General features: G+C 41.1%; 1 protein-coding gene across 6 annotated transcripts in view; it reads left to right on the top strand.

Annotated features, from left to right (window-relative positions):
* CEP112 (centrosomal protein 112) overlaps window positions 1-18311 on the top strand; it is a 196765-nt gene that overhangs the window by 58004 nt on the left and 120450 nt on the right. For all 6 annotated transcript variants that reach the window (XR_004691856.2, XM_035104028.2, XM_060271977.1 and 3 more), the window contains exons 14-17: window positions 788-917; window positions 1364-1456; window positions 2971-3030; window positions 6614-6693. Coding sequence is in view for 5 of the 6 variants with exons in the window: in XM_035104028.2 (XP_034959919.1) it covers window positions 788-917; window positions 1364-1456; window positions 2971-3030; window positions 6614-6693 (363 nt within the window). In the remaining variant the exon portion in view is untranslated. The remainder of the gene's footprint in view (window positions 1-787; window positions 918-1363; window positions 1457-2970; window positions 3031-6613; window positions 6694-18311) is intronic.

Genomic DNA, 18311 nt, shown 5'->3' with positions numbered 1-18311 from the left:
TTTGGATAATAGGTGTAAAGTTATTCAGTGCCACTTGTAATAAAACATTAGTATTTAGTAATAACTGACTGGTAATTGAAAACAAAATGTTGCATTTTGAGTTTCATAAATATCTGGGTATGTTTTACTTGCCTATTTACTTGGATCACCTATTTTGGAATAATTTTCTCACCTTCTGATGTGTTTCCACATTAATGGGATAAATCAACATTATGATAATAATAGCAGAGGTTCAACTTCTAAGGGGGTAGTGATGTTGATACGTTGTAGCAAAAACAACAAACCATCTTGTGACACCAAGGAACATCAATGGTTGAGGAATTAACAGTTCCATGGAGAAATACAATGAACCTAAAAAGAACCCAGGATAATCAGCAAGATAATGTAGTGTAAGCATTCGTGAACTTTTCCTTCTCCTTGATCCAGATAGTAACTTTATGAGAAAAGTGAATGTATAAGCAAACCTTCACCTGCCATTACCTCAGATAATGTGCTTGATCTTTCTCTGTTATTGGTTGCTTCTCAGGATTTCCCGATGGTGGGTGTGGAGTCCCTGATTGAAAATGGAGCTCTATATATAGCTATAGGAACTGGTATATGAAACCACTTGTATTCTCCTTGGTTGTATTTTTGTAAAATCAGTTCATTGTTTGAAGTGATTGTATTTTCATGCTTCATTAGAAAATGAAGATTAATATTGTTCTGTTCATGCTGTAAGATGTGTAAGAGAAGAGAACGTTATGTTACGTCAGATACCTCTGCTTAGATTTCCTTGCAATATTTGTAGATGCAACTCACTTCAGAAAGAAAAGGGGCATATTGTACAAGACTTTGAGCAGAACATTCTCACTCTTCAAAGCAAATATGATGATGACATAGATTTGTTGAAACAGGAACATGCTCTTTCTGCAGCGAAAGTAAGTTCACTCAATAATAGGATAAGCTTATATACAGATATGCTTATATATAAACAATATATTAAAGCAAGTTTTCAGTGTTAATTTTTGAGGTTTTATGCTTGCATACGCATGTATAGATATGACTGGGTTTAATTTAATCAATTGAGTCTTCTCAGCTCCCTTAATATCCTTATATGCATGCATGTTGACAGGGTTGAAGTCTTAATGGTTCAACGTTAGTTTGTTTCTAATCAGGTGCCAATGACTATTCTATCAGTAACTATAGTAGTATTTGCATTTTAAGGACAAATAAAATATGGAGGGATTGAGTTGTTAAGATTTCTGTATCTTTTCCAAGTAGATCATCTTCTCTTCCCCGTCTTTTAAGTTGAACTTTGAAAAAAGTTTATCTCTGCCGGAGCTAATACAAGACCAACATTCCCTTGTCTATTAAATCCCTACAGGCATCTGATGTGATTGAAGAATTAGAACAGTGTGTGTCGCAATTAAAACAACAGTTACTGGAATCAGAACATCAAAGGCAGCAACAGCTGAGGGTGAGCCCTGCATTTTTCACTCAGGAAAAATGATGAGCTTTTTTTTTTTTTTACTACTTTCTGTGATTTGTATGAATAGAATGCTCAAGTGAGAGAGTTTCTGGAGTTCTTGAAAATGTGAGCCTATCACTCAACATCCGCAATAATGGAATATGTTCTTATTTCTGGCTAAACCCTTTAAAGAAACTTGGGGGCTATTTGTCTTATTTCCTTGCTTATTGAACTGATATGAAAAGCGTATATATCAGTGGATTAAAGAAATGCATACAGTGAAGTTGAAAGTAATCCCTGGGTCTGTCTTACATAGTGATAGCTACATTTGTATAAATTAGTACATTAACATAAACATGTCGCATGGCTCCTACATTTCAAATATCTGGTGCCTTTTCCTTGCTGTCCAAATTATGCCTGGTTCTTATTCTTTCTCATTCCTAACCAGTAAATTCACTGCATTTCCTTTTCAGCTTTCCACTGCCCGACATAATTTTCTTCTTTATCCATTAGCTGCCTTTACTATGAGTCGTGTAACCCAGTGCTCCCCGACCTTTTTATCGCCGCGGACCAGTCAACATTTGATCATTTTACTGCGGCCCGCTGAGGGGGGACGTTGATTGCTTATATTTTATTTAGATTGTTTTGATTTAATAATTTTAATTTAATTGTATTTAAATGTTCCTTGGGCGGCCCGGTACCAATTGATCCACGGACCGGTACCAGTACGTGGCCCGGGGGTTGAGGACCACCCATTAGGGAGAGGAGGCCACATTATGCAGTTAACTGTTGTGGTATTTTGCTCATGTATGCAAACCTTTCTCCCCACTTAGGGGTGGGGGCATATGGAAACTGGTTCTGCATGTTTGCACATCTCTAATGGGAGACTGGAACTGGTGGCATCTTGAGCTCAGATTCTCACACCTTTTCTATAGAACAGTTTTTCACCTGTTGATTAGCTAAGTCATCTCCCCGCCATCCGATCAAACTTGCTGTTACATGTACATTGAATATGGTTATCAGATAGTTCCAAAAGTTTTATTTATCATGTAATCCAGTGTTTTTCAACCTTTTTTGGGCAAAGGCACACTTGTTTCATGAAAAAAATCACGAGGCACACCACCATTAGAAAATGTTTAAAAATTTAACTCTGTGCCTATATTGATTATACCGTGTTTCTCATATTATAAGACATGTCTTATATTTATTTTTTCCTCAAAAAACACACTATGGCTTATTTTCAAGGGATGTCTTATTTTTTTCCTCCTCCTCCTGCTGCGGCCGGCATTGCTGCTGCGCCTATCACTATGTCTTATTTTCGGGGTATGGCTTATATTCCTTGAATGCTTAAAAATCCTGCTATGGCTTATTTTATGGGTATGTCTTAAAATATGAGAAACAGGGTATATAAAGTAATTCTCCCACGGCACACCAGGCAACATCTCGCGGCACACTAGTGTGCCGCGGAACAGTGGTTGAAAAACACTGATGTAATCCTCAGTTCCTTGACCTCTATTTTTCAGGATCAAGAACAGACATATATGCAGGAGAAACTTCATTTAGAGAGAGATCTTGAAAAGAAGGTAATGAATTGAAGTATCAGATTTATTGTATGGAATATCCACTGTAGCCATTAAAAGATTTATTAATGAACCGTAAAATGCAAATGTTGGCCAGAAAAGGAACACAGAACTGGTGAAATGTAAAAGCTTATCTGCCAAGGAGCTCAACACGGCTACCTACCTGTAACTAAACCTATTGATGTTCATCATATTCACTAGCATATTTTAGTCTATAAAGTGGGGGGAACCCTCTTAGGTCAAAGATTTGAATAGTGCCCTGTCTGAAAATGCTTAAGATCTTTCAGTAATTATTTTTAGTTATAATGACATCCAGATTTAAAAGGTTGAATTGGAAGATCTACTAAATAAAAAACAAATCATGGCTTATATTTGCCTGTTCTCCAGATTAATCAATGAGGCAGAGACTGGAGGACACAGGCTCATTCCAGCCCAATACACCAGCTCCTTGGCCAGATTGAGAAAAGTAATACAGTATTAAACTGTTTTCTTCTACTTTCAATCTTCACAACCCCCTCCTTGCTGACAAGCCTGTCCTTGAAATTTTCATGGCAGTCTATCAACCCCAATCACCCAGAATTCTTAGCAAAATACAGAACTATTTCACTTGAGGTCTATTTTTTTCTATCAGTGTCTGAATTTTTGTAGGAAACAATGGAGAACAGAATCATGTATAAAGAATCCTGCAAATATCTCTCTTGATTGTCATACACTTTTTGGAACTCTTAACAGGTTCCTGAGAGTACAAAAGAGTTATGTTTGATCTTTGCTGTGTGTACTTTCCCTTGCAGCAGTGTAGGAAAACGTAAATCAAGACTAGCCAACTTTGCTTTTCCGGAATGCGAATGATAGTGTGGTTGTTTTGGATATATGTTGTTGGGTGCCTGTTGGCCATCACTCAGTTGATGTCTTGATTTAAAAGATATGCCCATTAATGCAGCTGCCCACTGCAGATATGGTAGTGTAGAAACCTGGTGTTTGAGCTGTGGATAGTTCTATATGGGTTGTCTGTGATATGCTAAAAGCATATGTGTGTCAGTAGCCCACATACCACCTCTTACCACATACCACATATCTTATTGAAGCCAGGGCAAGGAGCAGCTACCGTAGAACTGATGATCATCAGGTCTGGCAGTTAAAATGCATTGGAAAAGGGGAAATGTGGTTGCATTGATATATGCTATAATAATAATAATAATAATAATAATAATAATAATAATAATAATAATAATAATTGTCTATCCCGCCCTCGGGCTGGGTTTTCCCAGCTACCCTGGGCTACTCACAACATATAAAAAAATGTAACAAAACATCAAACATGAAAAAACAAAATATCCTATTCAAACAACAAACAAACCAATAAAGCAATAGAAATCAATAATAACAGCAGCAACAATAACAATAATAACAGTTTACAGTTATACCCAGATTAAAATAACCACCAACCCCAACTAAACATTTCACAAAAACCAGCCGGACAAAAACAAAACAAAGGAACCAAAATTAGAACCATTTAAAACATTTTAAAACATTTTAGCCAGTTGCCCCAAACCAAGAGATTACTTGCTTTACATCGGGGGTAGCTAACTCATGGCCCCATGTGGCATCCCCAAGCGATTTTTTTGTGGCTCCTGAAAATCCAATCACATTGAGGCTGTGCTGTCACATGGTAGAGCATAGGTTTCTGCTCTTGGGGGTGGGGTGAGGTGGGGATGTGGTAAAGTTGCGTTCAGTGATTTAAAAATTGCACTGAGATTGCCTTCTGAGCCCATAGGTTTGACACCACCATCTTCAGCATTTTGTGTGCATTTTCTGGTGTGTGTGTGTGTGTGTGTGTGTGTGTGTGTGTACATGCATGGGAGTGTGGGGTGGCTTCTCTTTTTGCCATGTGCACTTTTTTTGTCCACTGGCAGTTGTCCTTTGAAGGGTTCTCCTGAGGATAATATATGACCCCAGGGCTGAAATTATTAGCCATCTGTGGTTTACCTACAAGGAATAAAAACAGCCCTTAAATGCAGCTACATTAGTAGGGGCTAATTCAACAGATGTATTCTAGTGTTATTATTTTATTTATTGCAGCATATTAAGCTTGAAAACTCCACTAGACAAATGAGGAGAACTATCTCTGCAACAGACATGAAGTTGACAGTTCCACATAGGTATCAGAACCATATCAAAGGAAGAAACAACCTTAACACCTATTCTGCCTTGGGCAAAACCACTGGGAACATATGTCTAGCAAGTTTAAAGATTTGACTCTGTTGGACCAATAAAGAAAAGCAGACCTCAAAGTAAAAGAAGTATATTAGCTGGTCTTCATGGCTTTCCATAAATTTTGACTTATTTAATTGAGGAAGACGTAGTGAGAAATATCTAGAGTATGTAAAATCTGTGATCACATTGGTCAAGAATGGTGAGATGGCAGCTTTCAATCTGCTTTGCAGTACAAGGTGGCAAAAGGGACAAAGCTCTCTTTGGCAAGTTCCACTAACAAGAAATAATTTTAAAAAAAACATTTGAAACTCTCAGTTATGCTGTTTTATTTCTTAACACTACTATATTTTACATGACTATCTGGCTCATGCTCACTTAGCTTTGTCCCAAGTTCACTTGCATCACTGGTCGGGGTTACTTGCACCTCTAGTGGACAAAGACAGGAGTAGGCTTTTACAGGAAATGGACTGGCCCTTTCCAGCCCTGGGAGGAGTGCAGGGAGCGTTCACGCAACACACACATTGCAGCTGACACGCTAATGTGTCATGACACAGAGTTTGGAAAGCTCTACTTTAAATAAGCCCTTAATATTGGACTGGAAAACAAACTGGGAGCATTGCAGATACAGTGGTACATTGGAAGTCGAACGGATTCCGTTCAGGAAGTCCGTTTGACTTCCAAAACATTCGGAAACCAAGGCGCAGCTTCCAAGTGGCTGCAGGAAGCTCCTGCAGCCAATTGGATACTGTGGAATTGGTATACCAACAGTATACAAATCAATATGGCTAACCTGATCCAAAACACTCACCCACCCCACTCACACACAAAACAAAGACTACCACAGCCAACCATAAAGGAACAACCAAAACCGAGGCCAACCCCAACATCTCTCACCACCAAAGGAACACAAGCAAACAGCAGAGAACCTACGCAAGCGATGCTGACAACCCACCCCCAACATATTAAGCAAAATAGAAACATCGTCAACCGACCCCCCCACCCTCCCCCATCTACCTCTCTTCCCCTTTTCTTCCCAATGTCTCAACAAATGAAACTGATTTGTAAAAATGTTATGAGAGACATTGCGCATATCTTTCTAAACCAAGAAAACCAATAATAATAATAATAATAATAATAATAATAATAATAATAATAATAGAAAACAGGTGATATGTGAGAATAGTGGTCTGTGCTGGTTAATGGGCAGGCTGCTGTTTCCGCATTCACTGAAGTTTCAGAACCATCTTCAAATGCAGCCCCACATAGAGTCTGTTGTGGAAGACCTCAGAGAATGAATGACAGTGACCATATGTCACAGTTATCAGGGTGTGTGATGGCTGGAGCGTAACTCTTTTTCTTTTTTAAACGTTAGATGCATGGGTTGCAGAATGACTTTGAGAAGGAGAGGAAGGATTCTCACAGGAGAATACGAAAAATGGAAGACATGCTGAGGTGAGTAAAATGGCTCCAGAATGTTCATGAGGAAGATTATGTTTTGTTTTTTAAATATTAATATTTTTATTGAAAGAATCTCGGCTATAAAGAAATAAATTGATACAAAGGGAAAAGGGGGAGAAGTGAGGGGATGGAGAGAATAAAGATGTGTATAAGAAAGAGAGAGAAATGTGTATGTGTGTGTGTGTGTACACACACACACACACACACACAAATACATGCAATGTAATATACTCCCATACATTCCTATACATTACCGTATATATTCATATAGTGTTATTATCCTTATACAGTGGTGCCTCGCTAGACGAAATTAATTCGTTCCAGGACTCAATTCGTCCTACGAAAATTTCGTCTAGCGAGTCCCGGTTTCCCATAGGAATGCATTGAAAGTCAATTAATGCGTTCCTATGGGCTCCGGGGGCCTGGCGGCGGCAGCGGTACTTACTCTCTTGGCTTGGGGAAGGCAGGCAGGCGCTTGTTCTCTTGCCTGCCTGCTTCCCCCGAGCCAAGAGAGGTGTGTGCCACCGCCTCCCCCGACAGAGCCAGCATTTGACAGGGCTTCGGAACACCCATCAGATGCGGGCTCTGTTGGGGGGGGGAGAGGAACGAAGGAAGAGAAAGCAGCCCCCCCCCCCCGACACAGCGCGGATCGGAGGAGAAGCCTCCTCTGATCTGCGCTGTGTCGGGCTGGGTGAGGGGAAAGTGGGGCTTTCGGCAGCCGGTGAAAATGTCCCCGCACCGGCCCGCTTCTGCTCCGGGTGACGGGGCCGAAGTGCGCCGATGCGGGGGTGTTTTGCCGGCTGCCTTCCCCTTGGCTTGGGGAAGGCAGCCGGCGAAAAAATCCCCGCACCGGCGCGCTTCTGCTCCAGGTGGCGGGAAAGATCCTCCTACGATCCCCTCTGTGTGACAGGCGGGATGGAAGGGAAGTGAAGGATCTTTCTTCCATTTCCCCCCATCCCGCCTGTCACACAGAGGGGATCGTAGGAGCCTTGAGAAGCTCTTACGATCCCCTCTGTGTGACAGGCGGGATGGGGGGGGAAGTGAAGGATCTTTCGTCCACTTCCCCCCATCCCGCCTGTCACACAGAGGGGATCGTAAGAGCTTCTCAAGGCCCCTACGATCCCCTCTGTGTGACAGGCGGGATGGGGGGAAATGGAAGAAAGATCCTTCACTTCCCCCCCCCATCCCGCCGGTTTTGTGCCGGGCGGCGGCAGAAGGGGCTCCTCTGCTTCTCCCGCCGCCGCCTGGCACAAAGCCGGTTTCGCTTCCCTCGGCAGCCGCCACCTGGCTTCAGACGGCAGCTGCCGAGGCAAGCAGCTGTGTGCCAGGCGGCGCAGGAGAAGCGGCTCCTCCGCTTCTCCCACTGCCACCTGGCACAAAACTGACATCGGACGGGGCTTCAGAGAGGCGCAGCGCTTCTCCGAAGCCCCGTCCGATGCTCCCTGGTGTCCGTGGCATGGTGGTGGGAGGAGTAGTGGGGGAACGGATCAGTTCCTCCACTTCTCCCCCCCTTCTTCCCGCGCTACAGCCCTTTGTGTTGCGCTGGTCTCTGCCGGTTGCCATGCAAATAGAATCAGGAGTGGTGAAGTTACACTAATCTCTGCTATTTGAAAACTTTCACTATATCCTCATTTCTCAGTGTAAAATGAAAAGGGTGTCTGCATTGTAGGTAAGGAGCTCTTCTCAAGAAAAGGCATCAAACTCTTGAGAAGAGTGCTGTTCTTTCTTTCTACTGTCCAACCAAAAAAGCGTCAAACAGTGAGGTCCAGAGATTAAAATTGCTGCCTGTGTTAATTGTGCATATCCAGTTGTGGGTTTTTTATGGCATTTGAAAAGTTCCTGTGCATGCAGAGTTTAATGTCACCTTTTGCTTATAGCTTTTATAAGCAGTAATATAACACTGACAATATGGTGATACAAATAAATATTGTATTTTGGTTTTTTCAGTGTGAAATATAGATCTGTACAGAGCAGTGCTCTGTAAATATTTGTCGAGTTTTAAAAGTTACCTGTAAAAACTATCTGTGCTTGTAGCAATATTTTTTACCCTCTCTGTTGCTGCTTCAAGACTGTCATCCAAGTGCTCCTCCACTTTCCCCCTGAAAGTCAGGTTTTGCATGAACATAATGATGGTGTACCTTATCCTATATGACGGCATTACAAAACCATTTAAGAGCCAAGTCAATGCTCCCTGTCCTGAATAGTGCCCTGTCTGAGCGCATTTGCCCATTTCCAACCCCCAGCTGCTAAAGGTGTATGCTTTTTTCAGCAGATGAAAGCTTTGGCAAAAACCACAAACTCCTCTTTTTAGTTCAACCCTAATAAATATTCCAGCACACTGAGATAAGAGAGCATTTACACTGAGAGCATTTAGTGTTGGTGGCTGCAGTATTAATTTAAATCCCAAAGATGATGCTCATACATTAAAATATTATCTTATGATGTTCTCACAGTTCTTTTTAGGTAATAGCAGCATATAAAGGAATAAAGGTTGTATTGTGTGTTTTCAGGGAATAGATGTATGGCCTGATTATGTACACCTGATAATCATGCAGAACCCAGAAGCATATATTCTGCATGGGAAGGAAATGGGGTAAAACAGCTATATTTTGAAAGAGGTGGTGTGTGTGTGTGTGTGTGTCTGTCTGTCTGTCTGTCTGTCTGTCTGTCTGTCTGTCTGTCTGTCTGTCTGTCTATATCTGTGTAGTGTTTTGTGTTTATTTCGTGTGTGTGCGTATAGTATGCCTTTACAAGTTCTCGACTTGGCAGATGTTTAGACTATCTACAGATGATTTTTCAGAGATTTGAGGCACTATTATAGGGATCTCATTGCTTCTGCGTGTGAGCAGCTGTTTTGTTTCACCATCATCTCATGTGAGACTGACTTGTAGTGCTTCAAGCTCTGTGACAGAAACACAGAAACATAGCCAGCACACTTGAGATAGAAATTTGTCCCTTTTAGCATGATTCTGAGTGCTTGCAGTAAGGTGCCTGTGACTGATAATACTGTATGCTCCTTCCACTCCATGCATAAAGCAGTTTTGAAACTGTTTTTTGACAGTTTTTGAAATTGTTATTTTTAATTGCACTTCCTGGTTTTCGTAAGTGAAAGGATGCTTAAATATCTTAAATGATTTATGCAGCCCCTTAAAATGAAAAAAAGTGTGAAATTTACTAGATCAGAAGCTGACTGATCTGGTCTATTCAGTTCCACATTTCTTTTGAATTCTGGGACTAGAAAAAGAGCAGCTGCAATATTCTTTTCTTCCCTCTATTATGTTCCTTCTGCTACTATCTTACAAATGCTTGCTAGATTAGGGCCACTGTAGCAGTGAAGATGTAGTCAGTCACTCCCATTAATCTAGAGAAATGGATATGGGTTATACCAAAAGCTGCACAGCAACTATTAAACAGCTTATCATCCCTCTGTGTTGCTTGAAAATCTAGACAATTGCTGCATGTTAACACAGATCTTGACCATGTGGTTAGAGATTATAGATGGGAGGTGGGGAACCTATCTGGGCCAAGTGTTGTTGGACAGGCCTCCCAATTTGGTTTGCTAGGCCATTTTGGTCACGCCCAACCACCTTCCCTACATCTCACAAAGTTCAGTGCCTGCAAAATCCCTTGTACAGAGTTTCCCAAGTGCCCAACCAATTGATTGCAAGCTTTGCAAGCCCTGCACTTTGTGAACTTTGCAATTCCATATTGTAATTGCAATTCAGATTGTAATACAATAAAACACAATATGTAAGAAATAAACTAAGCAATAAAATCACAATTAAAAATCAATATGATTTAACAATCATACATAGGTATATTCCTTTCACATCCAAACTAGAGTCAAAGAAGTCATGCAGTTTGAGTTTTACTAGTTGCAGGCTTAAGAGAGGTTACAGTGTTTCCCAAGTGCCCAACCAATTGATTGCAAGCTTTGCAAGCCCTGCACTTTGTGAACTTTGCAATTCCATAGAATTCAGATTGCAATACGATAAAACACAATATGTAAGAAATAAAATAAGCAATAAAATCACAATTAAAAAACAATATGATTTAACAATCATACATAGGTGTATTCTTTTCACATCCAAACTAGAGTCAAAGAAGTCATGCAGTTTGAGTTTTACTAGTTGCAGGCTTAAGAGAGGCGAACAATATTTTAGGGCAGTTTTAACAAGTATCCTGTCCTTTTCATCATGGGAAACACATTCAGATTTTTTTTAGAGGGACACAAATATGTTATTTCTTAGATAACAAACATAACACACAGTAGGACTGGGCGATATTAGCTTTTCAACATCATGGTGTATCGCCAACCAAACATCGCAGTTTGAAAAAACAATCTGCATTGTCTCTGCCCATGAGGCACCTGGTGAAACTGCTCCAGCTCTCACCTTGGGAGCTGATGTGGTTTTACCCAGGCGCTTGTGGGCTAGGACAACACAACTTGTTTGCCCAGCTCAGCTGGGTGGAGGGAAGGTTCCAATTCCCCAGCTGAGACAGTCCCACTGCGAGCAGGCAGAGCATCAGTGCTCCTTTTAACTGCTTGCTGTGAGGAGCGCCAACTACGCTCCCCTCAGCTGAGCAGTTTCACGGAGCCCCCACCACCGGCTTGTGGGAGCCAGCGTTGGGCTGGGGGCTCCTTTCACTGCTTGGTTGAGGTAAGAGCAGCTGCACATTCATCCTCAGTCGAGCAGTTTAAAGATGCAGAGGGAGGAACAAGCTGTATCGTCGCCTCGCCAATACAGCTTGTTTCTTCCTCGGCGTCGTATGAGGGGAGAGTGCAATGTTGATTTCACTCAGCGGTATATCGCTGGTGAAACCACCACTACTCCTGAGTCCCTCTGCTAACAGCGCTGCTGGAGAAAGGAATATACACAATTCTGCATAATCTACAAGTTTTTGCACAACAATTTTGACCAGTAAATGCATTTTTATGCCCATTTTGCCCTAGTATACACATTTATGTACAGATTACCTAGTTGGGGAACAGCATTGCAAATTTCGTAGAAATGTGAATTTTGAAGGATGGCTTCAGTTTATGTATTTTTTCTGAATGTGGAAATTAGGCAGGTTCATCTTTAAAGGTGAATCAAATTGAATTTCTTCCCCATCCCTACTTGGGAGTAAACCCCACTGAATTCACTTGGACTTACTTTTGAGTAGGGCCACACTGTTTGTTGGTATAGATGTTGCAGAGAATACCTTACCCTAAACTGTAAACACCATACACTGTTAATGGCTTGTTTTCTCCAAAACAAAACCATAAGGGCAGCAATTACCTAATGAGTCCCATCAGCGCAAGCTCTGTGCAAAGACATTACCTTGCACAGTGGGACTTGCACAATGGGGCATTCTCCCTCTCATCCCCTCACGATCTAAAAGGCAATGCAAACTGAAAAGGGATGGAGGCGGGGAAGAGAACTTAGGCATAGAGTTCTTGTAGCGATCATTTGGAATGAAAAGATCTCTAGTAGAGGAAGAGTCTTTCAGCAACACTGATGTAGAGCCCCTGCAGATCCCGCTTTCTCTCCCCCTGTTCTCTGATTAAATGGCTGTTGCTAGATGACAATTCAGGGAGGAGCCTGATGGAGCTGGGCTTTGAGTAGACTAGAGCAAAGGAGATGGAGCAATTTAGCAGTCCCATTTCTCTCTTATAACCAGGCCTTTGGCTGATTAACATTCCATGGTCTTTAAAATGTGTTTGGGGGGGTATTGTTTTTCATTCCGTTATATTTGTGCTCTCATTTTGTATTATGTTGTGAGCTGCCCTGTAATCTTTGGACGAAGGCATAGAAATCAAATGAATGAATGGATGACCAGAGTTTGATTCAATTGAGTGTTGTTCAAGCAAACAAATGCAGATTTGAACAGGAAAAGTTATTAAGTTAAATAGAGCAAAGGTTTGTTTGTTTTTTCAATCCTCTGAACCAAGAAATAAAATGTGAGCCTCTAAAAGAATTGTGTTATGCTTATGTCTACAGTAAAAATATTTCCATGCTGTGATGACTGTTTTTTTCAGTCTGCCCATCAGATAAAGAAGCAGTCTTTAAGTATGTAGTTTGTTTGTTGCAGTAAGTTACTTTTTTATTCTGTATCTACCTTTATGACAATTAAAGTTATAGTTACATTGTATTCCAAAGTCTTCTCTTGCATTAAAGTATTATGTAACTAAATGTTTCCAACTAGGAAATAACAGGGTGGCCGCTGCTACTTTAAATTTAGGATGTTCTGTTTGTGACATTTTTAAATTTACTGTATACGTTATAACTGACTCTGCCATATTTCTTGCTTCTGGAATTGCCTGGCACCTCTGCCACCCTTTCCACCAGCAATGGGGAATGTTTTCTATATCTCATGGTGAGTGCTTAGCATGGTCCAGGGAGACCGTGAAACTCCCATTGCCATGCAGTCCCTGCATGGAGATGGTCATTTACTTGAGCTATGTTCCTTTCCCCCAGCACCTTCCTGGAATACCATCAAGGCATGTTTCAAGGGAGGCACTGGCTCATGCAACAAGCAGCCAGTCTCCACACAGCTACACTCCATCTGAAGCCACAGAGCCTTCATGGTCCTCAGCAGCCTTCTGCTAGTAGGGATATTTCCACAGATAAAGACTCCCTTCTGCCAGGGGACATAGGCCATATCCTAACTTGCTCCAGCCCAGCAGATTTGCGGGTTTGAATTCTTGTTAATGTGCCTATGCTTCCAGTGGAAGCATGTTTAAAAAATACTCTTTTCTGCTGTGCAGTTCTCGTAATTGCTGCACATTTCCTGTCAATGCTGATTTATATTTAATGTTGGCAAACTAGTCACTGCCATGTTCTCCTTAGTGGAAATTGCTTTAATATAAGTTAGTGTTTCTTTAGAAAGTAATTTAAAATGTCTACACACTATGACTGAACACATAATGCCTATACAGTATAATTATTTAGGGCAAGGGAGGTTCTTTCTGATAACTGTATGTTAGTTGAATCATAATGGCATGTTATGAGGGACAGATCACTTAGTAGGCTAAACCTTTCTGGATATAATCTCATTTGCAATGAATACAGAAAATGGGGGGGGGGCTGGGATTACATTGATAAGTATATACAAAGTATACACCAGATGCTGAAAAATTGTGTTTTTAAGTGTGTGTTGAAAAAGCTGGGTTGGGTAGGTTAAGAAATGTAAAAAATGGTAAGCATAGTAAAAAAAATGGATGAAAGAAGATACATTCATAAACAAAATGACCTGGCCAATTAAAAATGTGTACGGGTATGCATGCAATGAAACTAAAATCCAGAGCATGTTCTTTAAGTACATCAGGGCCTATTAAGTACTTACATGGATATTGTTAGGAGCACCGTACCCTGTGCTTTAAGTGGGGTATGTATTACATTAGCAAATAACTTAGTTCCATATAGCCTGCTTTGCTGTCAGCTCTGAAATGTTAGGTGTAATATTGGTGATTCTAAGATCTGATAATGGACGCGGGTGGCCCTGTGGATTAAACCACAGAGCCTAGGGCTTGCCGATCAGAAGGTCGGCAGTTCAAATCCCTGCGACGGGGTGAGCTCCCGTTGCTCAGTCCCTGTTCCTGCCAACCTAGCAGTTCGAAAGCACGCCAGAGTGCAAGTAGATAAATAGGTACCGCTCCGACGGGAAGGTAAACGGCGTTTCTGTGCACTGCTTGTTTCGCCAGAAGCAGCTTAGTCATGCTGGCCACATGACCCGGAAGCTGTACGCCGGCTCCCTCGGCCAATAAAGTGAGATGAGCGACGCAACCCCAGAGTTGTCCATGACTGGACCTAATGGTCTTTACCTTTACTTTAAGATCTGATAGTTGTCAGCTATTTGCCCTTGTCCCTTTTTAAAAAATCGATGTTACAGTGACTACTTTCCAGTCCTCAGGTATGGAGGCTGTTATGAGGGACAAGTTACATATTATTGTCAGAAGAACAGCATTTGGGTTTTTTGAGAACTCTTGAGTGAATTCCATTTGGACCCAGCAATTTGGCAGTTTGTATTTTGTCTGTTAGGCCTAGAACATTGAATGCTTCCCCCTCCCCTTTAGTGTTATAGTTTCACAAATTGTGCTTTGACATGTCGGCCTGGGTACCCATGTACCTTATCTTGTGTTACTAGGATAGGTGTTTTTGATCTAATGTGCCCTGCACATCAAATAGCTTACAGTTAAAATTTATAATATTAATTCATGAAGTAGCTTCTGAAAATTTATATGGCAAGGTTCAATTTTCTTCCTGCTTCCACTGGGTAGCACATCACATTTCTGTAGGAAGAAGTTTCCCAATCCTTTGAGATTGTGGTTTAGACCTGAAAGCCAGAGGTTGAACATGGAGCAGCCTGAATTGATATCCCACTAGATACTATATAAGGGATATGCCCACTCTTTCGTTCCTCACTGTTATATATGTCAGGAACCAGAGTTTCACACCCCACACCCAGCCTGAAGATACGGTAGTCACACCCTTTAACTCAGAGGACTCTACTGCAGAAGACCAGGAAGACCTGAGACCTTGCTTTGCCTCACTGTAGACCAGGACGGTATCATGTGAATCCCTGAGATTCTGGAACCTCCATAGCTAAATTGGGGAATGTTGAGGTTGTTTGTTAAGTGTGGGTGTCACAATTGTTTTGGCGTCCTTATCCTGCAGATCAAGGAGCTCTGAGGTTTCTGAACACAGGGACCAAGTTTCTGAACATTTTAACATGGAATGGAAAATCTGATATGTTATAGGGGCTCAGTACTGTGTTTGTGGCATTATATAGATGCTAAGTACTCTGCTCATTAAAAGAGTTGTATCATGATGAGAGTAGTAATCTTTGTGATTTAAAAACAATGATATATGCAGGGCTGAAGAGTTTGATTATTCCCCCCACCCCACTTTAATATTCTTCCTCTACTCCTAAATCATTGGGAAAAAGCATCTGTTCTCTACTTGGTACTCTGAGCATCTGAAACCATTTAGTCCCAAAGCAGTCAAAGTTTCCATCATATTGTAAACATTCCTTTAGTTCTAGTGAACATGCTGACATGACCCTCACTCTAGGGGGCACAACGTAAAGTATGAACAGAGAATAGAAAATATGTGGAAACCTTTATTTTATAGTTGCCATTTAAAAGAATATGTATCCCGTTAACTGTTTCAAAACTGATCCCACGCCTTATTTCTCCACAGGGCTTATTAATGCTAGTGAGATGCTTATAACTAAAAAATAAATAAATTAAAAAACCTCTTTAGGCCTATTTCTCTTTAGGCCTATTTCTAATGTGCTAGTGGATGTATCTTCAACTGGATAGGTACAGTTGGTGATAGATTCACCACCATGATAAATAACTTGATGGTTACAAAGTAATATTACATGCTGTGAAATGAACTAGCATTTTAGAAGAATTTTTTAAGAATGTTTTGGTATTGTAACTGAACGTATTGCATGCTCACATTGTATGTCAGTGCCTATCAACTGTTCTTATGCCTCTAGAACCTTAAAATCATTTTGGAGGCTATCCATCCAAACTGAAGTCCCTCCCCACCACCCATCCCCATCGGAGATCCCACCAAGTGTCTTTTCCACTATAAAGTTGTGATGATTGTTATCAGGTAAGCCAAGCCCGCAGACCCAGACAATCACTCTGTAGGGCAAATTCCTCCTTTGGGTGACCACTAAATCACCCAAAGGAAAGTCAATGCAGGGTTGTTGCCTTCTGAAAGGACAGCCCATAAACGAGTGCAATAAAGGGAGGGTAGGAGGGAAAGCCGGATGTAAACTGTGAGGTTTCCAATCCCCTGCAGCTCGCCTTAAATATTCACCCAGGTCTGCCCTAGGATCCCCACCCACCAGGATCTAAGCCTAAGGCTAATTGGCTCTCTGAGCTCTCCTCATGTTTCCCAGCCCTCCACATGGCTGAGAGGAGCAGTAAAATCACCCCGTCTGGCACATTGAGGCTGGGAAACAGCAACATATTTCCCCATAACTCAGCAAGACGGTAAATGCCACTTCCAGTAGGGCTGAGGGTGGAGAAGCAAGTTTACTTCGCCATCCTAGACTGATACATATAAACCACATACTGTACTATGCTTATATTCTAAGCCTGCTTATATGTTAAAATGGGGTTGAAATAAGTAACATGATGCTTTCATAAGCAATCCAGAAAAATAACTGTATCATACCGTGTTTCTCATATTATAAGACATGTCTTATATTTATTTTTTCCTCAAAAAAACACACTATGGCTTATTTTCAAGGGATGTCTTATTTTTTTCCTCCTCCTCCTGCCACGGCCGGCATTGCTGCTGCGCCTATCACTATGTCTTATTTTCGGGGTATAGCTTATATTCCTTGAATGCTAAAAAATCCTGCTATGGCTTATTTTATGGGTATGTCTTAAAATATGAGAAACAGGGTACTGTTAGGATTCTAGGAGATAGCAATGGGAGATGCCAGTTCAATGCTTTTACCTTTTTGCCTGTCTCCTTTGTATTTAACAACTGGATACCATATTAAAAACACACATTAAAACACCTAACAATCCTTCCATAGTCTATAATCCATTATATTTTACAAACAGACCATTATATTTTACAAACAGCATTGTGAAAATAGATTTTAAACTGCCAAAGCCAAAAACTAGGAGGAGAAACATTCAGCAATTTCTAATCAACATTATAGAGTAGCACGTTGGTCAGTTAATCTAATGGAGCCCAGTTGTTTCCAGTAGTGAATAAACTTTTATCTCACTTTTAAAAGTATTGGCTTTTAAATGGCTATGCTGTATCTTTGCAAAAGCTGACATATTTATGGCAGCCAACTCCGGAGTCCCAGATGTTTTATCCGAGATTATCCAGGAGCTGGAGTATGCTGCCCCTAACATTCAGCTCTGTATCTCCTTGGGGAGGCTGTGTTGGTCCTGATGGACTGTAGAATGTGGGCAAACATAATTGCTCCTCGTTAAGAAACAAATTGTTCCAGTGTTAAGGTGTCAACCTGTTCTGAATAGGGCTTGAAAGATCAAGTTTGCAATTTGGAAGTACTGGTTTCCATCTTTTCCTGTGGACGCCTTTGTGATTTTGGAGTTCACTGTCTTCAGTGTGTAGACTCCTTCAAGGATGGTTAAATTAACAAACTTCTTGATAATATAGAAATGGTCATTCAAAAATAAGAGAGCTTTCTATTAGCTATTAGAAGAGACTGGACATCAGAATAACGGAAGCATTTGCTGTTTATTATGTTTATTATCAATTGCTAAATGTTTCCCTTATTGTTTTTGTTTTAAAACTGTTTCCACAATGCTGCAGCTAGATTTGTAATTTGTACTTATGGCAACTCACAATTATGTACTTATGATGGACCAGTCAGATCTGTAATATTAAGTTGTAGTGTGGAGTCCCCATATTCATTGTTCCAGCCAGTTGGCTGCTCTCCTCTAATTCTCCATTCTATTACCACTCCCATCAGATTTTCATTTGCCAGTCCCCCAACCCAACCAACAATCAGTCAGCATTTCTTGCCCACCAAACATGCTCAGTCCTCCTTGGGGTGCCCTTCAGGGTTTTGCCTACTTAAAATATCTTTTGTTCTTCTGTTGAGTACCTCTAAGCTCACTG

This window comes from Zootoca vivipara, chromosome 2 (assembly GCF_963506605.1).
Source record: "Zootoca vivipara chromosome 2, rZooViv1.1, whole genome shotgun sequence".
Lineage (NCBI taxonomy): Eukaryota > Metazoa > Chordata > Lepidosauria > Squamata > Lacertidae > Zootoca > Zootoca vivipara.
Note: the sequence above shows the minus strand (reverse complement) of the source record. Positions and strands in the feature narration are given on the sequence as shown.